Raw genomic sequence first — 27,961 nt, forward strand, 5'->3', positions numbered from 1 at the left:
TTGTTTTCCCTGCTTTGTTTTCTCTTCTCATTGCAGAATGGTTTCAGAGTTTGGCAGGCTTTCAGGTTTAAGATAAGATGAAAGGTGAACTCCAGCAGCAAATGGTCACTGAGCTCAAGGAAGCAGGCTAGGGCAAGTGCAGGCAAAACCTTTGAAGTGTGTCTAGTGTGGACATCACTGCCCTAGTATCATCAGCATTAACTCCTTTATCCTACCAGTTGACTCCTGTTGATCAGGACAGTCTGTCTTGGGTATTTTTATTACCTGGAGTTTTGGTTTTTTTTTATTACCTACCTTGCTATTTTGACCTTTCCTCTTGGTAACACCGATTTTGTACTGTGCCTAACACAAGAGTGCCCCGATTTGTTGTGGTTTTTTATTCTGATTCGTGTAAGCAAACAAATACTGCATTAATAAAGATAGCCTTCTGGTGTGAATTTGCAGAAAGATTATTTTTGTCTAGATACTTATATATAGTACAGCTAAACTACGAATGTAAGAGCATAATGCATGCCAGTGTGAAACAGAGAAGACCATTCCAATTTATCGGTCATTGTGAAATGGGGGTAACTGTACCATTGCTGTGCCTTACCTTTCATCTGTGCTTCCTTTCCTGCTTGTCTTGAATGTAATTCTGAACTAAAGGGATTCAAGAATGTCTTACTGCAAAGAAATTACCCTTGTTACAAATACTAAGTTCTGCACATACTAACTCTGCAGTTATGGGTACCTTTTGATGGCTGTTCTTACCTGAGGGTAGGAATTCCTACAACTTTTTAATGATTTTCATCCTGTCTCTTTGTTTTAACCTGGCATTTGCCATGTTTGTAGTGTGCATGTAGTAACAGAGGATTTTTTGTGGCTGTTTTTAAAGACTTCAAGCCCAAATTCATTACTGAAGTTTATTAATAGTTTAGACCCATGTCTTGACAATTATTCTGAAGTAATTTCCAATAATTCAGAAGCTAATAAAGCCATGTATCCAGATATTCTGAATTTTGCTGACTGAAAGGATAGTATATTTATAATTCTGCGCAGGAAAAAAATACAGCTTTGCTTTTTTCCAGAGAATGCTACATATTCATTCATTTTAAAAGATACTCCAGAATTTTTGCCAGCCTTTTTTGGCTTTTTCATAATTCTGGGTTCATGGAAAAGTAAAGCCAGGCCTTTTAACTAAGACAGAGGCAAGACTAGTTTTATGAGAACTACTACCTTGTCTAAGAAGCCACCTTGTCTAAGTGCTGGTGGCACTTAAGAGAATTTTGTTCTTCTGAAGCAGCTGCGCTGTCTTTTGTAACTTTTCTCTATTTTTGGAGCTTTTCCAAAGAAAAATCCTCACATAGGTATTTTTATGTTAAATTATTCAGACCATTTCTGTTTCATAGCGGGATATAGCAAATTCAAAACAACTGAGTACTCCAAGCAGTAGAACATCTTCTGCATTACTAGTTCCATGATTAGAAATTATATATGCAGTTTTACCTAAGGAGAATGTAGCAGTTATACCATATTAGTAATAAAGCAATGCAGCATGCAGCAGACACTTCAGGAAAGAAAACTGGGTTTAAAATACACTAGTAAGAACTAAAGTTTAGGTTTCTCAGTGGTTAGAAGAAAACACAGTTTGTATGTTCTGCCTTGGTTGTTTATAAAAATAAAGGTGGTTATGCATTTTAAAATTTGTTTTTTTCTTTGCTGTGTTACAGCCTGGCCTTAGGCCTTCTGCCTGACCTGTTGAGAATTACCATTTGTTTCAGTTCTAAGAGAGGCAATAGTGTCAAAAATCTTTGTGAGGTAGGGTAGGAAAAGAGTGGCTTGAGACATTGTATCATATGCTTACAGTTGCATCTGGGTAGCTGTTGATGTGGTCTCACTTTCCCCGAGTGTGTCGGTTTCATGCAGCACAAAAGTTGGACTCAGCCTGAGAAGTATCTGGGATTTGCCAACAGGTTGCAGGTTGATATGATTTTTATTTCATAATAGCAGAAATTCTGTTCCATGCAGTTGGAGAGGACATGTTCTAGTAATGGTCACAGATTCTTTTTGTCTCTTCTCTGCAGTTTAGGTCCTTTAGCCTGTTTCATAAATTGGAAACCATTTCACCCTATGTGGCTTTAATATGCTGTTGCTTCTGGGACCTGTAACTTGAGTGTGTGGTGGAGATTGGAAGGCATGTGCTGAAAGTACTGCAAGATCATTTTGTGCTCTCAGTGCTTTCCCCTTTCCAAATAAATGAGAAATGACTTGTTCAAAACTTGTCATAGTGAGTTTATCATATCTGTGTGCATCATTTTCTGGGTGCTGAACCTGAGCCAGTGGTCTTTGATTTCTAGAACTTTTAGCTCAAGATAGTTGCAGCTCTACTCAGAACTTGTGCACAATTATGTAAGAATACATAATCAAATCCTGCACCTGTAGATTGGTTGCTCTAACAGGTATGTGCTGTGGTCTAAGTCTGTCTACAGAAGTTCTCCACTCTGGAAAAGAAACAATTCCACAATCATAATTTTGTGGGACCTCCTGGAGAGAATTTTAGAATGCACTCAAGTTATGCAGTGTGATCATGTGAGAGCTGAAAAATTAATTTGTTTCTTCAAAGAAGTTTGCTGTTTTGTCTGCTGTCACTAAGCAAGCAATCAATATGTGGTGTGGTTGAAACATAGACCCTGGGGAAATCTGTTTATTTAATGAAGGATTTTTACTTAGATAGAATAAAGGCATGGGAATATCATGAAGATTGCTGTCTTGACTTTTGAGTACTGCTGTGGCAATCCAAGTGTTATTTTTTTAATAAGGTAATATTTACATTGCAGTTCTCCTCTTGGTTTCCCTAACAGCACTAAGTTATGCTTTGCTAAGCATTTCCATACTGAAAAAAGTGTCATTTATAAGGATTCTAGAAGTTCTGTCAGCAAAAAAAAAATTATTCCAATCTACTAAACTTGTTCTAGTAAAATTTTCCAGTTCAAAAAATTCCTGGATATTTGATTTTCTTGAGGTTTTAGTTAGTAAGAAGGATTTATGTCATTTATGTAACCTCTAATTTTTTTAATGCATTTCCAGTCCTCCGGTTCGACGTCAGAGAACAAGGAGAGATCGTTTGTCTAGACATAATTCTATTAGCCAGGATGAAAACTATCACCATCTCTCCTATGGACAGCAGCAAGCAATAGAAGAGCCTCGAGCTTTTCGCCCACCGAATGTATCTCCTCGTATGTTGCACCCAGCTGCTCACCCACCACAGCAGAATGCAGTGATGGTTGACATTCATGATCAGGTAAAATTTTTACAGCACAATGAGAAGGCTGTTCGAGAGGTGGTGTTTGGTTTTAGGGGGTTTTCCCACCATCTTCAAGATCCCTCTCCTCACCAAATCATTTCGTTTCATGGTTGACAATGAAAGTCACAGAGCACTAATTTCTGTTTGACTTCTTACAGAGTGGTGGTTTTTGTTGAATATTATGTGTATGAAGCATTGCAGTAGGCAGTGAAAAAAATAAACTCCAACATTCACACTTTTAATAAAGAAGATTGATACTTAACAATTCATACTTAACAATTTGTCAGTACATAAATTGGCATATTTCTCTACGTCTCTGTCTCAAACCTTTGAAATGCAGTTATTTTGCTTTTGTAATTAGTTTCTTGCAAGAAAGATGTAGTATGATACTTATTAATTATGTATTCTATTTCACATGAAAGGCTTCACCTTAGCTTAGGAGTCACAAAATAATACGGTTAGAATGTATTATTTAGAGGTAGAATTACAATGCCTATAGTTGGTTGTCTATGTAGCAGCAGGAATCACAATAGTTTTGTTGCATAACTAAATCAACTCTCCAAGCCTAATCAACTCCTCCTTAAATTATATGAAAAAGTTATATTCAAGTTGGTCCAGAAAGTAAATAATTCCTCTCCGCGACAGCACTTTGTATAGAATTCTGTAATTGAGAACCTGTAAAAGAGGTTTTGGGCCTCTCACTACAATAGGGACATTGCATTGATGGAGCATGTCCTTGGAAGAGCAGTGGAACTGGTGAAGGATCTGGAGCACAGATCATATGAGGAGTTGCTGAGGGAGCTGTGTGTTTACCCTGGAGAAAAGGAGGCTCTGGGAAGACTTTACCAATCTCTAAAAGTACCTGAACGGAGGTTGTAACCTGGGCATTGGTTTCCCAAGTAACAAGTGACAGGACAGGAGGAAGTTGGACAATGGTAGTGTGGACTGGATATTACAAAAAATTACTGAAAGGGTGGTCAAGCATTGGATCTGGCTTCCCAGGGAGGTGGTGGAGTCACCGTGCCTGGTGGTATTTCAAAGACATGTAGGTGTGGCAATTACAGACATGATTTAGGGGTGGCAGTGCTGAGTTAATGGTTGGACTTGAGGAGCTCAGTGGTCTTTTCCAGCCTAAACGGTTCTGTTATCCTGTTGAGGTAACCTTTGTTGTTGTCTACTAAATTAAGAGGCCCTAGCACAAGAACACTGCTTGCTACATAGCTGCGAGTAGATCCAAGATGTCCACATCGGGAGCTGCACATGCACAGAATGCAGCTGTAACATCTGTGCTTAAAAGCTGGTTGGCATTCAGTGCAGATGCATAGCGCTAGTGTGTCACACTATGTGTGCAGAGCAGTTCTCAGCAGGGAAGTATTTGCATTTGGGACCAAGTGAAAGGATAGGTGCCAGTGCCATTCTAGCATCTCACAAACTTATATTTTTAGGAGTTCTTCTGCTGGAGGTCTGAAAATGCTCTTGCTTTATGTTGTAAGCTCATTACAAGTCTGGCTGAACAGTTTTCCATTCCACTGCCAAACACCATCTGTGATTAGATGTATTTCCAGACTGACTGAAGTCTTCCATGGTGCTACTTTCCAATTAGGGGCATGAACATTTTGAGAAGTAATTTCTTTATTATTATTATGAGCAACAAACATTCCAGGATCACATATAGCATTGCACTTAGGCCCAGCTTTTCATAGCAGAGCCAGAATTGGTTCATGTTCAGTGTCTTTCCTGAACCTGGTTTCTGTCATTATTGATGTTTGAGATTTTAACCTGTGTTCAGTGATCTGTGTTCTATTTTGGTTTCTTTATTTGGCTGTACACTACCAGTTTGATAGTTTAGCTCTCTTTGCTCCTTCTCACCTTCATGAGGAGCTGTTCTTGTTCTGTTTTAAATAAGAAGGTTCTATTTTGCCTGATCATGAAGGAAGAGAGTACTTTGAAATACTTTCAATTAATCTGTGCTTCCTGACTCTTAAACCTTTTCAGTTTTATTAGAGCATGAAAATATTAAAAGATCGTTCAGTGTTATAAGAATCCAACAAAATTTCAAACAAACAAACATCCCATGTGGTTTCTAGGTGCAGATTACCTTTGGATCTTGGTTTGATGATTAAATTTTACGGATTGCCACTAGTTGGAAAATTTGGTTATGTGGTTTCCTAATATGAGTCTGGACAGTTAGGGTCTGCTGCCTCTTAGTCTTGTTAACTTCTCCTTTTCAGCTTTCTAGTTAGCTGTTCTGTTAGTTAAGTTAGGAATTTAGCTTAAATGCTGGCTTGAAAATGAATCAAGAGAGTGGTCTCTTAGGAAGAAAGAAAATCTGGAAAATTGTTTTGTTGTTTAAAGATACAAATCTCTTGAATTAGTACTGAATCAGTCCCTTCAGAACTGAGAAAATTCTTGAGCTGCTGGTAGATTAGCTTTTTATGTGGGAGTTACCACCTTCTTATTTCATAAGAAGGTTAATTTCATAATTAACTTGGGGAGAGAAGGGAGGGTAGGCAGGTTTAATGGTCTGACATACTTCTGAGTGACTGAGGTGCGACTGAAGTTTTAACATGTTAAGCTGAGAGCTCCCTCTTGCCCAGAAATTCTGAATTTTATCAGTAAATAACATTCCATTGATTAAAACATTTTAATGAACAGAAATTACAACCATGCACCTCCTATTACACTTCCTTTGTGAATGTATTATTTTTCTGATGTGTAAATAAAAGCTTGTCTTATTGTGCTGTACAAGAGTGTTAAGACTTTACAGTAAGTTATTAAATACATTTTCTTTTCCTTTTGCTGCAGATCCATCAGGGCACAGTTCCTGTTTCATACACAGTGACAACTGTGGCTCCACATGGGATACCACTTTGCACAGGCCAGCACATTCCAGCCTGCAGCACGCAGCAGGTCCCAGGTTGCTCAGTGGTTTTCAGTGGCCAGCACCTTCCAGTTTGCAGTGTGCCTCCCCCAGTAAGTAGGTCTCTCTAACTACATCAGCTTCAGTCTGTTTTTCTAGTACAAATCTAAAATGTCATATGCAGTACAATATACAGCGTCTAGTGTAGACTTTTGATGTTGGTATAATGTTGGTCTCTGCCAGCAGTGTGTAACTTTGCTGTGGTGCTTTCTGTGAAAAGAGTAAGCCTGTGTTGCACTGAAACAAAACCCTTGATATGACCCATCTATTTCTTTAGGCTGCCCATTGAAGAGTAAGGATAGTTTGTGTTTATCATGCCCAGGTACCATTTATCCCCATCAGAGGCAACAAGGTCTGCAGCATGATACTGGCAAGTCTGGATTATTTGTGAGAATCAGTTCCTTTCCTGTCAAATTGGTGAAAATCTGTTACATAAGCTGATGTATTTCCCTGAGGCAGCATGAGAGACAGGCTTTTTCTTCTGTTTAGTGGTGGTGGTAGTGGAACAAAGCAATCTCAGAATAAGTATCTACCCAGAGACTGGAACAATTCTTAGTAAATTCAGCAAGGAAAGAAGGAACATATCCTAAGAAACAACAGAGAAAAATCTGAAAATTAGGGAAATCCATCCAACGCATACTAATAATCTTACCCTATGCTTTGAATAGATATATTACCTGTGTAATTCATAAAAAGTTTTCTAATTCAACAATGCAGTTTTCCTTTTAATACATATAGGAGTAAAGCTCTGGTTTTTGTTTTCAATGTACAACAGTTAATCAAGTGTATTGAGAGAATAGATCCAGTACAAATGAATATAAACAGGTAGGTTTCTGTAGCATCAGCAGGCAGACTTTATGTATTCTTCTGTTAAAGCATAAAATTGAGGAATAGTTTTAAGTTAAGAGAGGACTCTGGAGGTTGTCTGGTGGTCACCTGCTGCAGTACGAGCTTCCAAGTATGGAGATTTCACAGAACCTGTAAGTTTCTGCTTCAGTGTTTGACTGTCCTTGTGATGAAGAACTTCCTCTGGATGTCTGGTTGAGTTTTCTTTGTTGCATCTTGGTCCCATTGGTCTTGTGCTCTTTCACTTTGCTTCTTGAGGAGGTCTTGGATTCTTCCTGTCCACTCTCAGGAAGTAGTTAGACACAGGGGTAAGGTATTGGCTTACTTTTCTCTTTTTAAAGAAGAACAAGTCTAGTTCTGCCACCTCTTTTATGCAGTTCTCTCCAAGTCACTGGTCATCATGACTTTCACTAAGACCTGATCATCATGTTGTCATTGTATTTGGCACTGACATGCCCAAAACTGGGCCCAGGAATTGAGATAAATGTTACAGTTTCTGAATGGAAGAGCAGAATCACTTTACTAGTTTCACCAGTTGCTTTCTTAGCCATGCATGCCATAGGCCTTTTTGGGTAAGAACACTATGGGTATTATGTATGTGTCCACGACAACTTCACTTTTTTGCTGCAAATCTGACTGCAACCAATTAGTCTCAGAGTGTCCTGATCCATGGAGTTACTCTTGTCCAGCGCCAGACTTCACATTTACCTTGGAACTTTAAATAGTTCCTGTCAGCCAATTTCTCCAGCCTATAAAAATACATCTCAAGGTAGCACGTGCCCTCCAGCATGTCACTTTGCTTCCCAGCTACATCTGTGAATTTCCCAGTTTCCTTTTGTCATTTCATAGTGACAGAAGGAAACTGGGAAATTTGTCTATCTCACTGCATGTGTCACTATGAAATAAACAAATGGCATTTATTAAACACCTTTATCAGTTTTAAAAGTTCTTCAGAGACCACGATGGCATCCAGAGGGACATAGACAAGCTTGAGAAATGGGCCTGTATGAAATCTCATGGGGTGTAACAAGACCAACCACAAAGTGCTGCACCTGGATTGTACCAACACAGGCTGGGCATGAGCAGATGGAGAGCAGCCCTGTGAGAAGGACTTGGGGGTGCTGGTGGGTGAGAGGCTGGACATGAGCCAGCCATGGGCACTCCCAGCCCAGAGAGCCAAACGTGTCCTGGGCCGCATCCAGAGCAGCGTGGGCAGCAGGGCAGGGAGGGGATTCTGCCCCTCTGCTCTGCTCTGGGGAGAGCCCACCTGGAACCTGCATCCAGCTCTGGGGCTCCCAGCACAGGGAGGACATGGAACTGCTGGAGTGAGTCCAGAGGAGGGCCACTAAGATGGCACCTCTCCTGTGGGGAAAGGCTGAAAGAATTTGGTTTGTTCAGCCTGGAAAAGAGAAGGCTTTGGGGTACCCTAATTCAGATACTTGAAGGCAACCTAAAAGTATGGTGAACTAAGACTTCTTACAAAGGCATGTAGTGACAGAACAAGATGCAGAATGGCTTTAAACTGAAAAAGAGTAGGTTTAAATTATATGTCAGGAAAAAAAAGCTCTTTACTGTGAGGATGGTATGGCACTGGAACAGGTTGCCCAGAAAAGTTATGGATGCCACATCCTTGAAAGTGTTCAAGGCCAGGTTGGATGAAACTTTGAGCAACCACGTCTAATGAACGGTGTCCCTGCCCATGGCAGGGGGTTTGGAACAAAATGATCTTTAAGGTGCCTTCCAACCCAGGTCATTCTACAATATGTTCAAACTGAAGAAGTTTTCTAAAGCTTGAATGAATAAAAAGGTAATTTTCATTTCTTTCTGCTTTGAAGTTAGAGTCACCTCATTTGCTCTAGCTTTAAAAAGTGACATGGGCATAGCACAAATCAAACATTTGCAAACCTGTATAGGAGCTATGGTAATCTCTACCATGTAGAATCGTATTTCAGTGTTTCCCAAAGAATCTCATGTTTTGAAGAAGACTGTGAGATGTTCTATGTGCAAATTTATCTTCAGCTATTTCAGAGGACAGTTTTCAATTTTAAAAAAAAGGTTATTAAAAGCATAGAAACATTTGTTTATGGTATTTATTTTTTAGAAAAATGATTTAGTAACTGAGGGAAAAGTATAGTCAGCATTTAAATTAAAAATAGTAGTTGGATCAAATTAATCTACTAGTATTCTGGTGCATTTGGAGGTTTATGTTTGGTCAGGATCACAGCAAATTGAGATGATAGTTTCACCTCCGCTACTGAAATCTAATTTTAAATTAATTCCTTTTACCATTTTATGCTATTAGAGTCAATATGTAAATGTTTGCTGTGTGATATGACTAATAAAAAAAAAAAGTGAGAGATCAAAACTGGGTGATTTTTCAAGATTTGATAATGAATATCTTAATTAAATGTTGTTGTAATTGTTAAAAGTGTAAAAGAAATGCCTGGCATTCTCATAACAGTTCAAAGTGCAATAAAAAGGAGATTACAGGTTCCTTGCTCCTCCATATATAAAGGTGGAAGTAAAACTGAACAATGCCACAAAGTACATTCCTGTTTCCCTGCTGTGCTTTCAGCATTTTATTGTTCAAATGTTAATGCTGAAAGTTGCTTTTTTGTCAGGTATTTAAAGGAGGAGAGAAAAAGAGCTATTTTCTGTAGTATCTGTCACTAGGGAGCTGCTTTCAGAGCATAGGATTCGCCCAAAAGTGCAAAAGAAAGCAGACATGTGAATTATTCATAGTATATGAGGCAACAGGTTTTTAGGCACAGTCTGACAGCTGATTCCCTCATCTGCATCTAGAGCTTATAGTGCTTACAAGACCATTGCTTTGGCATGTTGTTTTGATGATGATATGTGGGGAAAATAAAATTACTAGGATAGCTGTATCTGTTCATCACTTAGGAGCTTGTCTGGTCCTGGAGTATGGAAAATCCAGTCTTCTGGCGATCCCATGAGCACCTAGCAGATATTGTACTATGCGACTTCCAAGAGCCTGTTCTGTAGTAATCGCTGTTCCTTGGGTATTTGAATGAAATCTTATTTATGTGTATTTTGGAGGTTTTTTCAACAAGGGTAAAGAACTGTTCTGTTACAATTATATCTTTCCATAATAAATACATAGAATATGGAACATTGTGTAGGTAATGTTTGTGTCACAAAAATGTATTGTTTTCATTGTATTTCAGATGCTTCAGGCCTGCTCAGTCCAGCACCTACCTGTCCCATATGCAGCATTTCCACCCCTCATTTCTAGTGACCCATTCCTTTTGCATCCTCCTCATATCTCTACACACCACCCTCCTCACTTACCTCCTCCAGGACAATTTGTTCCTTTCCAAGCACAACAGTCACGGTCGGTAAGTAATGCTTTTTACCCCACTCTCAGTAGAACTGGTGGGCTGGATGGGCACATAGTACTGATACCTGATTGAGGAGACAAGGATTTTCTTTCAAATTGTAGCCGCTTGGTGTGAAGATGAAAAAATACTTCTGAAGTTCAGAGTTTCACTTCAGGTTTCGTCATTGCCTGTGCTGTTTGTCCATATGCTTTTACTTCTCTCAGAAAGATGGGTAATTCCTTCACCATTAGATATTTCTTTCCCAGGAAGCAGACTAGAATCCAGAGGAGGTTGTGAGAGCGTAGTAGGCATCTCAGAAAAGCTTAGCAGAGAAAAAAGCACAATGTTGCTTTTATTTTAGTTTCTTTTGCATTACTTCATGATTAATTTTTAAATAACCAGTCCTTTCCCTAGGACATTTTCTTTACACTTACGAAAATTACTGATGTTGCTTAAGCAGATTTGGGTTCATGAAATGGACTATGCAGACATGGAAAAAATGTGACCCTGTTTTGGATTTAGAGGGAAATCAGGTTTACAGTTCTGGCCTGCCACTCTTTCTGTGTGGTTATCTGAGTACTTATCCATTTGTTTGCCCCGGTGAGTAGAAGATACAGATATTTCAGTAACACAGAAATAGGATATAGCTTTATTATTGCAAACATTGATGAGACTCCTTCATGCCATGACTCTGGTGTGGATAGGATTGTAATCACCTCATTACAGCGATGGGAGAACAGTTTCCATCATCCTAACAAAATGGTTCTTTGTGGTAGAAATCTTTGCGAGACTTAGCTTTAGAAAATTTATGGACTCAGGTTTTACCTTGAGTTGCTTACTTAGATTTTTAACAAGGCTTGCCTGTCTGCTTTCAGCTTTGCCAAAAAGCTTGCATCATAGTGATTTAAGAATATTTTGTTCTATATAGCAGAAAAATAGTAAATTCCTTTGGTTCCACAAGGTGGCTTTCTTAGCTGAATTTCTTGAAATGGTGAAATTCAGTATCAATAACAGAATGGTGTGTTTGTGAAACAGTAAGAATTCCTAGTTGTTTCTTGGGCATTTTAACTAGATTTGACCAGCAACAAAACCAATCTGGAATCCCGTGCTTCTGAAACTTCAGGACTGCTTGTTAGCACTGCTTGCATGACCCTCCTAGGAAAGCATCTGCTTGCTTTCTGGATATCATTATCAGTTTCATCTGCTGGAACCACCATGATTCCCCTCCACTTTTCAGTTTTTCTGGCACAATTTCAGTTCTTGTCTATGGTTGTTTATTTTTTTCTCTCGCATAGTTATACAGTGAGAGCAGCCTGGCAAGAAGGAGAACAAATATTTGTCCTGAAAAATGCAAGATACAGGAAATTACAGCCACTCCTATATTTGCTAGATCGCATAAATTCCTGGCCTATAAGCATGGCTAGCTGGAAAAGGTGAATTTATATCAAATGTGTAGTGTTGTCTTTGCTATTTTGGGTAGTATTAATGACCTAGGAATTGCTCACAGAGTTACTATTAAATTGATCATGGCAGCACAGAATATACAGCTGGGACTGCAGTTCTTTATTCGGGAGAAAATTTCATCCCTGTTATTGCAACAAAGACTATCTCTGGTTTTTTTGTAGCCACTTCAAAGGATAGAAAATGATGTAGAATTGCTTGGAGAACATCTTCCTGTAGGAGGTTTTACATACCCTCCCTCAGCCCATCCACCAACGTTGCCTCCCTCAGCTCCTCTTCAATTCTTAGCCCATGATCCATTACACCAGGAGGTGTCATTTGGGGTAGTAAGTATTGTTTTCTATGCTACATTCTCTTTCACACTGTATTGACATTCTTGATCTTTATTCTGTAGTACATTTTGTTGAAAAGTCATGCTTTTGCAATCATATTCCATTATTGGAATAGCTGTATATTTTGGTATTCTCTTTAAGCCTAAGTTAATCAAGTTAAGAGTAATTTAATGAGACCAGCAAATTATTTCCAGTAACATTATCTGCAGAGTGCAGCAGCATTTACTTAGAAAACTTTCCATGTCTTCACATAGTCCAGGATTTCTACTGCAGGTATAGGTTAGTACAGTTCAGAAAAATTGTTACCACTTTTAGTTAATTCTTCATCATATGTTGAGTTTGCACAGCTCAGGAAAGCCAGAATGCTTTAAAAACAGTTCTGTTTAAGCAGTTGTAGAGTGCTTCCATAATTTAGACTACACCATATATTATAAAGATAGCCACGTTCTAAAGCCTGATTTAACTCAGCTTTCAGGGGATCAACAGGTAGTTCAACTGCAGCAGTACAAAATAAAATTAAAAGGGGTGCAGGATAAAGTCTATGTTGAATTTTCTTGAATCATGTGCTTCTTTGGTGTGTCCAGTGGTGCTACTTCTAGGATCTTTGTCTTGTACTTCAATTTGCAATTATACTAGTCGTGAGATTTGTCATGGTTTTGTTGTTGTGGTTTTGTGTGGATCACTTCTTTAAAAAATCCAAAATACCACCTCTCCTGCCTGTGTGGTGCTGGGAGAAATAGCTAGATCCCAAGTTTAGGTGCTGAAATTTTTATTGTCTGACACATTCATCAAGTTGTCAGTGGTTTATGGGCCATATTGTTATTTAAATTTTAAATACTTATTAAATTTTAGGCCCTGCAGCTGCAGAATCTACAGATACTTTGTCTTCAATTATTCTTCTTGAAATCACAGAACCTAATCAAATGGTTGCTTGCAGTTTTCATAAAGGTTCAAGTAAATGCCCACCATTTCAAAAAGTGATCAACTTCTCCTAATCTAAAGGTGTACAGATTTTCAATGAAGTCTTCATGCACTATGAGACACTCTGAAGTCCAGGACACTTGAAAGTTTCTATAAACTGTTTGTATTTTATTCAGTGTGCTTGTTAGATTAATTAATTAATCATACATGTTTTGCTTGGAGTCAGACCTTTTAATTTTTGAGTTTGGTTGTTAAATCAGATAGGAAACATAGTTACCATTTTCTGCAGATCGTAGCATTTGTCCTCACTGATGCTTCAACTCTGTGTTGTTTATTGCGAAGGAGTAGAATAGAGACATATTGCAAGTAACCGTGTGACCTTTTATAAAGTAATACTAAATTTTTACAAAGCTTTATTTGCATTGACATTAGAATGGAATAGATGCATTTCTGATTCTTCTTCATTCAGTGAACACAATAGTTTCTAAATATGTTTTCGGATTGTAGAATTCACAAAGCAGTAAAATTAATATTTCGTATGTCTAGTTTGAGACTCCAACCAAAAGGAACCTGGCTCTTTTGTATTGTTCTTATATTCATATGTTCATATTCATACATTAATTTTATGTATGACCATGGCTACCTAATTATAATGTTTCTGTTTTAAAATTAGGGGATTTTAGGTTAATCATTGGAAGTGCTGGGCTCTTGTGCTTTCAAATTTCAAACATTAAGAAAGACAAATGTGTTTGTAAAGGCTTAGAGTGTTCTTTGTTTCAAAAAAAAAGTCTTAAGGCCCTCAAATATGAATTTAATAGGGATACATGAATTTTGAAAAAATTCAAAAACATTAATTGTAGAAAATACAAAACCAGTTTTTAGTAAAAGATTTTAGTAAAAGATGACAAAAAGTGCCCTGATTTATCCATAGAATGAATGCATGGAAACTTTGGGCTCGAGTGCCTCTCTGTGTGTGGTTCAGCTGCAGAAGTTGTACTGATTAAACCTTCTACATGCACCTGAAAAGCTTCAAGCCTTTAAGCCTAAATATAAGTATATACCACTGCTTAAAAGTTATATATTTTTAAAAGAGATTTTTTTAAAATTCTCATTTTTAAAGAGTTTTTTAAGGGCTTCTTTACTCAACTGCTTATGCACAGCCCTTAGCACCTGAGCTTTTTATATTTAGAAGAGCTTCAGCAATTCATGTCCTGTTTCCCAAACTGTACTGACTGTAGACTAAACACACAAAAACTTGTAGGGATTTTTGTTGTATATTACCACTTTTTCACATTAATTGATATGATTGTATATTATAGATGGGAATAGTAATTTCAAATTGAGGCTGAGATTCTGTTGGATTTTAGCAGAGGCAAAATTTTTTAAATAATGCTTTATTGAAACTGAATGTCATTATTTCATTATTGATTAAGAATAGAAAATGTAGAATGATATGCTTACAGGCTGGATAAGGTTGGAAGGCAGATCATCTGGTCAAGCAGGGCCACCTAAAACTGGGTGTCCAGGACTATGTCCAGCCAGCTTTTGAGCATCTCCAGGAAGGCAGACTCCACCATCTCCCTCAGCAACCTGTGTCAGTACTCAGCGACCCTCAGAGTAAAGTGTTTCCTGATGTTCACACGGAGCCTCCTGTGTTTCAGTCTGTGCCCAGTGTCTCTGGTCCTGCCACTGGGCACCACTGAAAAGAGCCTGGCTCTGCCTTCTTTGCACCCTCCTTTCAGGTATTTAGATACATTGACAGGATCCCCCCAACGAGCCCTCTCTTCTCCAGGCTGAACAGGCTCAGCTGTTTCAGCCTTCTTGCACACATGAAATCCTTCAGTCCCATCTTAGTGACCTTTGTTGGACTCTCCCCAGTATGTCCAGGTCTGTCTTGTGCTGGGGAGCCCAGAACTGGACACAAGTTCCAGTTCTGCAGGTTGGAGTTGAAGCTTATTTTCTTCTTTCTTGCAGCCTTATCCACCTTTTATGCCTCGAAGACTCACAGGGCGCAGCAGATACCGATCACAGCAGCCAATACCACCACACCCTTATCATCCCAGCCTATTACCTTATGTGCTGTAAGTGAAAAGTACATTTGTTTGCTTCCATGTAGGCTATTAAGAAGTCAGAAAGCATCTTGGCACTTTTTATGGTTGGACTCTACCAGAGACCAGAGGAAAACTTTGATTTATGTGTAAACTTTTCAGCCTACTTTTAATAACCAACACCACTGAGCAAGAAAAGATTCAAGTGAACAGTTTCGTCCAATGTAGTTTTGTAGGTATTTTGAGGTGCAGCAGCCTCTTGTTTCTGAACTCTTGGTAAAATCTTCAACAGATTTTAAATCATAGTTCTATGATACTCTTACAGAGGCATAGTTACACTGTAGGATCAAGTTATAGGAGTCTTCATTTATGGAATAAATTAATTTGGTTTGGTTCTTGATTGTAAAACACAAGAGTGGGGACTTCTGTGATTTATTGTTCTTTATTGGCTTGAGTGCTACTCTGTCACAGCTGTCACATTTCTGTTCTGCCTCTGAGTAGCTGTTTCTGGAAAAGATGTGAGACAATTAACATTTAGGAATTATCTGTAGTGTGTTATGGTAGACTCTGGAAGAGAGTTTAGGTCTATGACATGTATTAGTCTTCTGTGTTCTGTATTGGAAGTAAGAATTAAATGTTTGGAAAAAAAAGATTAAGTTTCTGGTGGCAGAGGTGACACTGACAAGGAAATAATCAAGCACTCGCACCAGATCTGTAGATTCTCTCTGTGCAATGTCAAACGTGGCATGAGAATGGCTCCAGAAATCTGATTCAGCAAAGTTGTTCAACTTTTCGTCTTGTAATCTGAGTAGTGTCATAGCTTCTTGCCTATTCATTGAGGACATGATGTGGCATAGTAATTCCTGATTCTACTATATTAGTGCTTTGAATTTGTGATTTCCATGTCTGTGGATGAAGTTTTGACCCATTGTGCTACCTTGAGGGAGGGGTAAAAAGACTTACTGAATATACAACCAGAAAAACATCTCTCTGATCTCTCAGTCTGAAGGGATTCTGCTTTTACCAACATCACAGTACATGAGAAAGTGCATTTGTGCTTGCCTTCAGGATGGGTTTGTCTGGTACAAATCCTATTTATCTTCACTTTTGTGGTTTAGGCTTGCAGAAGTTGCAAGACTTTTATGTTGGAGATCTAAATGGACTTAGTATTCCTCTTTGATGGTCTTTTATCCACTTAAGGAAATAAAGCATATTTAAAAGCAGAATGTCAATTTTTTGTCAGTTTTAGGTCTCCATAGTCTGTGATAATTAAAAGAGATGCGTTTTTGTAATAAAGCTGAGCTTGGTTAAAAGCGTCAAGCAAAGCACGCATGCAGTTAAAAAGCACTCCCAATATCAGTAAGTTAGCAAAAAAAGCATTTTTCTGTGACTCTTTCACTTCAAATGTCTGGTCTTGACTTCAAACACAACATTTTTGCCAGTTCTGAGAACATGTTGATTTGAGAGGCATCAGAAAGGTTACTTTACCTCTGCCAGATGTTTCTGTGCTTTCCTTCAGCAAGATGCTGAATCTTATCCTTGTTTGCTCTCATGGTAGATCAATGCTCCCAGTGCCACCGGCAGTTGGACCAGCTTTCAGCTTTGAGTTGGATGTGGAAGATGGAGAGGTAGAAAACTATGAGGTTGGTGTGTGAACTACAACTGTCTTTAAAGAACAGATGTTAGCTCAAGCAATAGATAACATTTTTATTATATTTTGCTTTTAATCCTGGTTTTGCTTTTCAAATAAATGTAGTGACTATGAAGACAGAATCCAAAAATGGTCCTTTCAGATTTTTTTTGTAATACTGAATATTAGAAGCGTTTAGCTTTCTTTCTTGTCTGTTTCTCTCAGATTTCACCTTTCCAGGCTAGTAATCATTAAATTGTTCAACTTTTATGTTCTCCATGCTACTCTTCTCCTTTCAAAATTTAATTGATTTTAAATACCAAACAGAAGTGAAGCACTTTCAAAAGAAAAGGGTAAGTTACTGGTTTTATGAGTGTAACTTTCAGAGTAGTTTTAATATCATAGGAATAATTAATCTAAACATATTTATAAAATTACCTTACTGCCTTTTCATCTCGCCCTCTGGAGGGGATGGTAATTCACATCTAGAGATGCAGAACCCTCTTCAATATCCTAGATAATTATGGGGCTGTTCCGACTGTTGTTTCTTTGCTGGTTCTGAAGCTAATGGATTCCATTTGATTTCTCTTGAGTTAGTCATTGTTAACCCTGACTTTTGCATCTCTTTGCCTGTGCTCTCATTAAGATATCTGTGTAGTTGCACATCTTCAGTTTAACAATGAGTGCTTCTTTAATAACTTCTGTGGTGATTCAGAAACAGCAGTCTCTTCTGAGAATTTGGGCCCTAGGTTCAGTAGTGTAAGAAATCAATACCATTTGCAGCTTTCATGGTATCTTTTTCCTCAGTTGATTGTCTGTTACACTGATGTTGTTTCCTATGCCCCTCATGAAGGAGTGTGAGTTAAATACATGACAGATTTCAAATTATATATATGAAAGGATTTTAGTTGCAATCGTTGACTTACAGAAAATTAACATAAAAATGAGCAGCCAAAATAGCGCCTAAAGTTTGATGATATGTATTTGTTTTCCAGATTGAGGCTAAAGTCTCCATATTTTAATTCAACTAGCCCAAGACACAGAATGGGAATCATAAACTGTCCCATTAAATTTATGGTTTCTCTCACAAGACCAAATTCACATATTCTAATGAAGGAAATTAGTTGACAGTTTCTTTCTGACAATTACCAGCACTGTTAATTTCATAGCAGGGTGAGGTGATCCCTCAGAAGTGAATTATTTATTCAGTCACAGGACTAATTGAAAATTGGGTTCTTGGATGAATCTCAATCCCTCTGGGATGGGATTTCAAAACCACATCCTCTTGGGAGGGTGGGTTTTGAAATCCCAGAGAAAATATCTTACATCATTACAAGGACGGTTAAGCTCTGAAAGACTTTCTAAGGAGCTTGTATTGTGTGGGAGAACTAAGGTTCTAAACATTTATTGATAGCAGGGTGTTTTGTGCTAGCAGCTGTTGTAGTCAGATGTGATGGTAGTGCCCAACACTAATGGAAACAGAGCCTGATTGATCAGTGAATTTTTATATGTCTGATTTCCATGTTTTGCAGGCACTGCTGAATTTGGCAGAACGTCTGGGAGAAGCCAAACCACGGGGATTAACAAAAGCTGACATTGAGCAGCTTCCATCCTACAGATTCAATCCAAACAATCACCAGTCAGAACAGACATTGTAAGTATACAGTGATCTCTTTCAAGGTTCCATAATTTAGGTGGCCTGATTTTAATTTCTTTAACTTGCAGTCACAGCAAGGTAGAAGAGCAAGAATACCTGATTTGTGATGTGAAAGCACAGTAAATTAAAAAAAAAAAAGAAAACACCCGTAGAATCCCTCAGTCAGTTCTCAGTTTCCATTGTCAGATGTAGATCACTGTAGCTACTGAAGGAATAAAATAGCTACTGTGTTGCAATCATACCTCTAAGGTTTTATATGGAATGCGTATTTGTTGTTCTTATATACCAGATACATTTGAACTTCATTGTCTTTTTTAGATGTGTGGTGTGCATGTGTGATTTTGAGTCAAGGCAGCTACTTAGAGTCTTACCCTGTAACCACGAGTTCCATGCCAAGTGTGTTGATAAATGGCTGAAGGTAAGAAAATATAATCCTATCTTAGATGAAATTGATTATGTAGTTTTGTAGGAGAGGGTGGGGATATTTTGCTGTTATGCTTAATTTCATCTTGTTTTGTGTTTCTGATACTTAAGAAGCCAGCAGAATGGAATCACTGCCTAGGTATTATATTATTCTAATAATTGATGAAGACTGTTTCTTCATAATATTTGGCACAGTGGAAAATTAATATGAATACAGTTGTTCCATTGACAGCTCTTACTGTCTTCCATTTGCTTAAAACAGTAACTGTGCATTTGAGTATTACACATTAAAGAAGACTTGAGAAAAAGTAAATAATATAGGAGATATGATACAGAGTTTGGTGATGATGGTGGCTTCAACTGTTTTACATAGCAAGAATGAGTACCAACAGATTTCCTTCCCCACTTTGCTGTTAATGTTGGTTTCTGGGGCAAATAAAGTGGGTTACATATGTACATTTATGTGTATGTATATATAAATAAATGTGATATATACAAATAGAAGCTACAGTTTTACAAAATAATTTACCCATCCAAGAGGATTTGAGCAAAATAGAAAGGCTCAAGAGTCAGGACCAGCCAGGAAGAGTACTTATTAAATAGCAGCTGTGCAGAAGGTGAGAAGAACAAGAAATACAAGTAGATTATGGCAGACATTTCTACAGGCTACATTGAGCCAGATCTACTGCTAGCAAGGTATTGATTCCGATCTTGCCTCAGTTTTTTGACTATTTTATTCTATTCAGCTTTAATCCATTTAGTCTGTCATGTGGAACATTGGAAACTGCAGTGATCCTCTCTTGATGTGGTCCCTAGAAAATTACAGATGGTGTTTGTTGTTTTGGAAAAAGAAATAAAACTCCCTTGCCTTTATGGCATGATAAATATGGCATCATATCTTAGGCAAGTGCTAAATTATGCAGTGCAGAGAATGAAAAAAATCAAGTCACTATTGACAGTATTTTTTTTCCTAAGAAGATACCAAGAATAATGAGAAGGATTTGAAAAAATGGGATGTCAAATTGCCCTTTAGCTACAGTACCCATAGTAGTCCAAGTCTAAAGCTCCTACAAAATCTAGGGTCAGTGTAACTGTTTGTAATGCTCTTACTTTTTTGGTATAAATGGTTCAAAAGTGTTTGAATTCACATATGTGCACAAAAATGAGCAAGAGTAATCAAAACACCTGGTTGTTTTTTTTGTCATACTAAGAGGCAGCATGCACACACTCCACATAATATTATTAGTTTTTCTCTGCTAGATGTATGAAGTTTTATTCACTTAGTACAAATTAAGACTAGAGTCTGTATGTATCAAAGTGGTGTTCTTCAGTGTTCCCCTTCTCTTCTCAATCAGCATCCACACTATATGTGTCAGTCTTTCATTGCATGAAACTCTGTAAGTCAGTTGTGGTGGGGACAGTGAGAATCCAGGGATGGTATTCTCTCCACTTTATGGAAAGAAAGAAAAAAAAAAAGAAAATGTCACTTGACATAGCTTGTGTGATAGTGGATGCTATAGGTTTATTATGTGGATTTTTTTAAAGACAGTTCATTCCAGGCTGTTAATGCAAAAAAAAATATATACCTCTGATCCATAGAACCCCTGATCTGCAGATTTCTGGAAGTTAGAGGAACATGTCAGGAAAGTATCATACATGTTTATCTTATTGCTCTTTCCTTACCTGACATCCCACTCAGGAGTTAGACAAGCATGTGGAGCTAGTCTCTTTTGGACTCAGTATGTTACTTTAAAAGTTAAAGGGTTAGTCCTTTCAATTGAAAATGGCAATAGAATTTGGAACTGCAAAGATTTTAGTTTAGTCTGTTTTCATAATCGTAGTGTATTGTTCTAGTAGTGAAATAGTTTTGCTGATGTTCCTGTCCCATCATAGAATCTGCATTTTCTAACAGATCTTCACCTGCAGTATTTTCTAAAGGTTGTCCTTAGAATGAGGTGCAAGATATGCAATCAAAATGTAGAGGGGTGCAGTTAAACCTAATAGAAGTTGCAGACCTGAGTGCAAAATAAGATAGAGAACTTTAAACCATTCTAGTGTAAGTTCGCTAAGACAATACTTTTATACCATGTGGGCTCAGTTGCAGTGGTATGAAGATGATATTTGCAAATAAAGACTATTTTGCTTTGGAAGCTGTAACAAATTATCTGTACCACCAGTCTGTTTTAGTTACTGCCTCTGTCCAAACTTGGTTACAGTTAAGAAGCTAATATCTGGAAGTGATAATAACTGGAAAATATTTTGTGCTTTAGTTTTGCTTCTGTCCATTTGTTTATGACTTTGAGAGCTTTGTTTAATGTATCTTGATTGTGTAATTATGTCCACATCTGCCTAATTCACATCATCCAGCCAACATCATAAATTCTACAAGGGAAAGTTAAAATTCTATCTTTCAATACTTGTAATGTTATTCCATGAAGTAGACAAAGAAAAATATTATCAGTTAGTCACTATTTTTTACTGATTTAATTTAATTTCTTTGAAGAGTGTATTTGTTATCTAGGACTATTTCTAGAACTGTGGAGTCAAATTAATTTTTTTTAAGCTCCATCATATGCCACTTCAGTGAAAGATACAAGTAAAAGATTAGTGATTCAATCTGAATACTTTAAAAATACTCTTGGGTTGCCTGTTGGTGATGATGGCAAAGTAAAAAAACTGTCTAAAACATTTTTAGATAGTGGCTTGTATGCATGGAATATGTGACAACACTATCTTTTTAGGTGGCGAGCAAGTAAGATGACATGTTCTATAACAGTGCATTAAGTTGCCCACTTCAGCTAAAATACTTTCCTATTTAAGCAAACTTAAAGACATAACAAGAGAAGATATAACACAGTGGAGGAAACAAAATAATTAAAAGGAGAGAGGTTATCTTTTCACTTTTTGTAGTATTCCTAGTTCCCATGTTTCACAGTATTTGGCTCCTTCTTACCCTATATCCTCTAGTCATGTATGAACACATGAGAAATGTGTTCTTCTATACAATAAAAATCATAATTCCAAAAGAGTACTTGACACCATGATCTATCTTCACCTTGAGGGTTGAGAACAATGTTAAGAGGACAACCTGCCCTTATATTTAACCTACTAGGAAATGCTGTATTATATATGAGAAAAGATAAACTGTAACTATACTTCAACTTATTTCTGATAGACTAACACCAAAGCAGTGCAGTGGTTTTTAGAGGATTCTAGTAGCCCTATAGTTTCATTATTCTAAATGCAGTTCACTTTAACTATAAATTTCTATAGAATATTTTTAAAAAATCAATTAATTGTGCAGCACTCTATAGTTACAGCACAAAATTAATTCTGCCTGGAAGAGTGGCAAGTTAGAAGATCATATTACAATGTTATGTCCTACTCACTCCTCTTTTGGTGTCAAAGTGTCATATAAAGTGCCAGGAGGGGGAAATTAATTTAATGAAATTAATTAATAACAAGAATGTAACTAAATTTAAAGCATATATTCATGTAGAATCTTGAAAAGTTACTTTAAAAGCAGTGGTTTGGTGTCCATGAGTATTCATGTTATCCTGGCAGAGTAGGTCTATGTCTGCAATTCCTGTCAGGAAGTTACTCCTACTGAATGCTGTTCTGTAGTGCAAGTGGTTGTTACTTCAGTACCAACCTAAGCAAATAGGTTTGATTCATTAATGCACTGAACTCCATGTTTAGAACATGCCTTTTTATTTTAAACATTATATCAGCCAGGCTATATTTAGAATCAGGCACATTAAATGAAATTAAATGACTGACTAAGGACATTTTGAAACTGCTAGTGAAAAAGCAAGAAATATAAGTTTAATTGATAGTCCAATCCATGATTTACAAAAATTACAAAGCAATAAAATTTATGGACAGTGCTAACAGTTGGCAGCAGGAAAACGGACAGGAAAAAATATACTGTAACTTTAATTTCCATTACTGAATAATGCTTTTCAGTAAAAAATAACACAGTACTTTCATAGGATTGGTTATTTTTTTTATTTAAAATATTCGACAAAGAATTCTGAATTCTGGCCTACAGAGTCATACTTCTTGATACTCTTCACTTGTATTTTCATTGAAAAATCTGGTTGCCTTAGAAGACTTGGAGTACAGTAGTTGGTCTTGCAGTTTTGGTAACTATGAAATAGAAATTTGTTACAGGGAAGAGTCTCTTCACTCTTCCCTTTGCAAGGGAAGTATTGACTCATAGGTGTTATATATTTTTCTGGGCCTTTTTCTCATTGCTTGCTAAAATGAAAGTAGCCACTGTTTGAAAAGGGGAATGAGAAGGCAGAAATACTTTCACAGTAGCTTAAGGATCATTACTTCTTATCTGCCTTACTTTTTAAGGAAGCTAGAAAAATAAATGAGTCACAGGACATATTTTCAATATGTACTTTACTAAAGAGCTAAATATAAGCCTGCTGAGGTGTGTTACTTGAATATCTGCTTGGTCGGGTCATCTTTTCTTTCTTTATTTCATTCCCCTTCCCCTTTACTAAAAGCCCCTCCCTTTTCCCCCTGTTTGCTTTCAGCTTTGAGCAAGTCTGTCTGATGTTTTTCTGTGATGATAACCAAATGAACGAAGTATGGTGTTATTCCTTATCAGTACAGTTTGTGACAATATGACATTCTCACACAAAATGTTTATTTGAGCCGAAGGTGTCTCAGTTTGTTTTGGTGGTTTTCTCTTCATCGTACAGTACAGGTTGTTAGTTATATCCATCTGACTGCAATACACTCTTAATTGTGAATCTGCATTAATGAAACCACCATCACTTAGCTAGAGCCTTATTTGTTGTCTTGCTTTGGCTTTAAAGGTAAAAGGCACAATTATTTTTTGGTAAATGTAATTTTGAATTTGCAAACTCACCACACCATTCAAACATAACAAAACAAGAAAAGACATAAGCACATTCTGTCTTCTCTTGAATTGCTGTTCAGCAGTCACAGATGTCAGTGTCAGGTACACATTACTTTAACAATGTATTTGTCAGTCTGGTTAACCCTGTTTTGTTTTTCTGGTTTTACAGGCAAATCGCACCTGCCCAATTTGTAGAGCTGATGCTTCAGAAGTGCATCGTGATTCAGAATGACCAATCTAAGAGCACAAATCTGGTTTGGGTGTTTCTGGTCACATGTATATATGAACTCTCTATTGAACTTAGCTACCCATGTGGCTTCCAGCCTACCCTTTACACAAAAGGGTCAATGGACCTTACTTTGCACTGTGTGACTTAATCAATTATAAAGCTTATAACTAGTCTTCACAGTTACGGGATTGTTATACTAACAAGTGTGATTGGAACTCCAAAGATTTTTTTTTTTTAGCTTAATTTTGTGTGTGCACTAACATTCCCTGGGTTTCGTGTGATCATTCCAAGTATTGCTGCGAGATTACTGTGGATGTGATCTTTTAGCATGTGCTTTTATATAAAAGAAAAAGAAAAAAAAAGTGGTAGCTCCAAACAATATAGCAATCTACCTTATATAGAGCCTTCAGATACTGTGAGTGGGGATGAATGGTATGAGTGTGTTTTTGCCTGAGAGAGGATGAGTGAAGCGTGCTTGTGACTGGGTGTGCCTGCGTGTTTGAGAACCTATATACCAGCATGTACTGAGAACGTATGTGTGTAGTAATAATTATGCTGCAATGTATAATCTTGTGTGTTATTTAAACAGTACTAGTACTGTACACTGGTTCCTTCCCTTGTGTTTGCAGTTGCACACTGAATGCAATGGGTGCAGCAATTACAGACATTTAGTATTTTGTCCCCAACGTACTTACAGGTGTAAAGACCTTTCTACCTACTACTATTCAAACAGCTGTTATGCTTCCCCTTCACTGGAGGCTTTAAGTGTGTACCACTAAAGAATGCATTGATTCTTCATACATGAGTAACCTTGGGGGTTTTATCATATGTTACAAAGTCTGGATTTTTAAATGGCTGATTTACAAGTTATTTTATCAATTTAGAGTCACAATATCACATTTAGCAATATTAATGTTTTCAATTGCTGAAATATGTCAATGTTTTTCTGTTTTCCTTTTAAATTTTTCTACCTGGGTTTACCAGTTATGTATTTCTTTCATGAAAGGAAGCAGGAAGTACACTGAGGGTGTCCTGGTCTTTTGGAAAAGCTCTTAACTTTTGCCCATTGTACTTGCTAAATACATAATCTTTTAGCTTATAAACACTGGCTTTTCATTCTTTGTCATCTGCAAGGAAGTTGGTATGTAACTAAAATAACTTGTAAAAAGTTACAATTTTATTCCTGCGACTTCATGAATAAAATGCATTTCTAGCGTTTTCTCAGAGAAGTAGAATTTCATATTTCTTTCACCCTATCACAAGAGGAGGTAGGTTTTGGTCATAACCTGCAGAACTCAGTTGCCCTGATGCTGCTTCTTTCCCTTCCTTATTTCATGATAAGTGTAATAGGAAGAAGGAACTCCTAGGTTTTTGCAATCAAGTTTCCAGAGTGCTCCACTAGAGGAGAAATTTGGAATACTTTCCAGAACAGTGCTGTGAAGAAAGGGGATAATGTCTATTCAAGTGCTCTGAATAATGTTTTATTTGGGCTATGAAAAAAAATGAACTTTTTTTGTAATGTTCACACTGTTAACGTCTGTGATGTGTTCTAGCAAAATACTTAGGTCTGCATATGCCACAGTTATTAAAAGGATGCACTTTTTGCAAGGAAACTCTTCTCATAGATTCAGTGTCATTTCTTTGGTTGCAGTTGCAGCACAAGTGGCACAATTACCAGTATTGCTACAACTTGCTGCCAGTCTCAGCTTTAAGTTTATTCTTTATAATTTCTGATGCTTTTGTATGCTGCTATGCTTTAGTATCAGTTAAAATTTCAGTGTTAGAGGTTCTCCAAGCTGGTTTTCCTCTTTGAAGATTTTACAGACCAGTCACAGCTCTTGGTGCAGCTAAATAAAAGCACAATTTTGCCCTGTTTCAAATGTTTTTCCCTCTGTTTAGTTATGCAGGTGGTTCTCAAAAACAGTGATGCTTCTGTACCTGTCCTTACTTAGGAACACTAAATAAACAAAAATGCTGTTATTTCCACTTCAAAATACTATAATTTCTTTTTCCTCTCTTCCAGTGGAGTTAAAGAATAGGCTTTTCACAACAGCACCTAGCAGGTTAAATTACATGTAATAAAATTTATTTTTTTAACAAATAAAATCATGTTTAAAAAGCATATGCCACGTATGTCTTACAAAACTTAGCCTCTTTTATATAACTGCAAAAGAAAAAGAATCCATGTACAGATTTAAACAAGACTAACATTTCTGTGTTTAGTATTCAGTTCAAAGCATAGAAAGAGGGTACTTTTTCTAAACTTGATACAAGTGAACAAGACACATACTTCTGAAGCTGAGGGAAAGTAGTTCTCTTTCTGGAACAGGAGAAATGTCCCTTTTCCCCCACTAAAATACAGTGAGACAATGGGGGGTCTAGGAGATGGAGAGTCTAAGTTGGTAAAATCCTGCAATTAATTGTTGCACTCTTATGGCTCATCTCTTCTGGAATGGTTCTTCGGTTTGCTTGGATGAATGGGGACTTGGCTTCTCGTGGTCAGTGTGTACAAAGAGCACACATGCTTAATGTTTTGAATCAGCTCAGACAGGCTTCAACCACATCTTCTGTGGTGGCTGTCAAGGGCAGGGGATTTATGTTCAGCTCTTAACTGCCATGTATTATGCACAGCTGCCGTGGTGCCTGACAGCACCTGAATTCAGCAACACTTCTTTATGTTCATTGCCTTTCTGCCATCCAGTTACTCTTTTCTTCTCCAAAAAAACAAAAATATACAACCTCCAATATGTTTGCTTTATCATATTGGCACTGCTGTGTTTTTTTGCATAAACTGTCAATTTAATTTGACATTTTGGTGGATATCAAGGCCTACAGATAATTCCAGTGTCTCATTTTTTGGCTTTCTTTAGAAAAAGAAGTAAGGCCATGTGTTGTACGTCATTTTGTAAAGGCTCTTGAATGTGACTTCACAGCTCTTAATACAATGCATAATACTTGGGATGAGACTTACCAACTGTTTTAATCTTAATTGTAGAAAACAGTTTCTACTGAGTTATCTTTGGGCCTTTGTAAAAGCTGTGGTTTTTTCCTTTGGTACATTGTTACCTCATTTTGCTACTTGTGTTTCAGACTTGCTAATTATTATGAAAGCTTATGGTTTTTGTTGGAATCATATTTTGTTGTGTTTTCTTTAAATCATATGCTATTGTATCATTTAACATGTAGTTTTAAATGTATTATAAATATCTGTAACCAAATCATTTGAAGGCTTGATAAATTTTTAACAAAATTTGTACATTTTTTATGAGAGTTACTAGTAATGCTTTACTAGGTAGTGCAATGAATTTTTATTTTTAATCCCTGTGCCCAATTTTGGAGTTGAGAGAGTTGTTCAGTAATAAATGTATGATGTACACTTACACAATTTTGTCCTGTTCTTTCTTTGAGAAGTGTATGGTTTTCTTTTATTACTGGGCGTATTTCTGTGCATCATTATGCAAATTGAAATGTTACTGGCAACAGACACTTGTGTTGTAGGTGTTTTGCCACCTTAACTGTAGCACACAACTTTTTCTTTATTCTTATGGTGAAAGAGCCTCAGAAACTAATCTGAAATGCTGTACCATATTTCTGAGGGTGTGAGAATTGAACTTACTCAAAGCCCTGTGCTCTAAAGATCTTACTTACTTAGCCAGAAGAAACTTTGCAGGGATGAAGGTGCTTCTTAGGCATACTGTTTGCACTGTGAATCAGCAGAAGAGATGTGTTACACTTGCAGTGCCCTGACAGTAGTAGGTGATACATCCTGAATTATAATGGTTTCATTAGCCAGGGTCACACAAGAAACTGGTAGTAAAACAAAACCAAAAAGAAAGGGAAAAAAAAAAAAGGAATTGTGTGATTTTGGTTTTAAGATAATGTAAACTAAGTTGACAGATGTAGTTTTTTAAGAGGTTTACATTAACATAGGACATTTAATAGCTGCATCTATAGCAGGTATTCTAGGTACTCAGACACATTTGAAGATTAATTC

The 27,961-nt window shown here is 37.2% G+C and overlaps 1 protein-coding gene across 3 annotated transcripts in view; it reads left to right on the plus strand.

Annotated features, from left to right (window-relative positions):
- RNF38 (ring finger protein 38) overlaps window positions 1-27,352 on the plus strand; it is a 105,854-nt gene extending 78,502 nt beyond the window's left edge. For all 3 annotated transcript variants that reach the window (XM_059492665.1, XM_059492667.1, XM_059492666.1), the window contains 9 exons: window positions 3,067-3,280; window positions 6,089-6,256; window positions 10,238-10,408; window positions 12,016-12,177; window positions 15,079-15,185; window positions 16,711-16,795; window positions 18,315-18,436; window positions 18,758-18,857; window positions 23,908-27,352. In XM_059492665.1, coding sequence (XP_059348648.1) covers window positions 3,067-3,280; window positions 6,089-6,256; window positions 10,238-10,408; window positions 12,016-12,177; window positions 15,079-15,185; window positions 16,711-16,795; window positions 18,315-18,436; window positions 18,758-18,857; window positions 23,908-23,970 — 1,192 coding nt within the window. In that variant the 3' untranslated portion in view covers window positions 23,971-27,352. The remainder of the gene's footprint in view (window positions 1-3,066; window positions 3,281-6,088; window positions 6,257-10,237; window positions 10,409-12,015; window positions 12,178-15,078; window positions 15,186-16,710; window positions 16,796-18,314; window positions 18,437-18,757; window positions 18,858-23,907) is intronic.
- The last annotated feature ends 609 nt before the right edge of the window (window positions 27,353-27,961 follow it).

The sequence above is a fragment of the Ammospiza nelsoni genome, chromosome Z, assembly GCF_027579445.1.
Source record: "Ammospiza nelsoni isolate bAmmNel1 chromosome Z, bAmmNel1.pri, whole genome shotgun sequence".
NCBI classification, from domain to species: Eukaryota; Metazoa; Chordata; class Aves; order Passeriformes; family Passerellidae; genus Ammospiza; species Ammospiza nelsoni.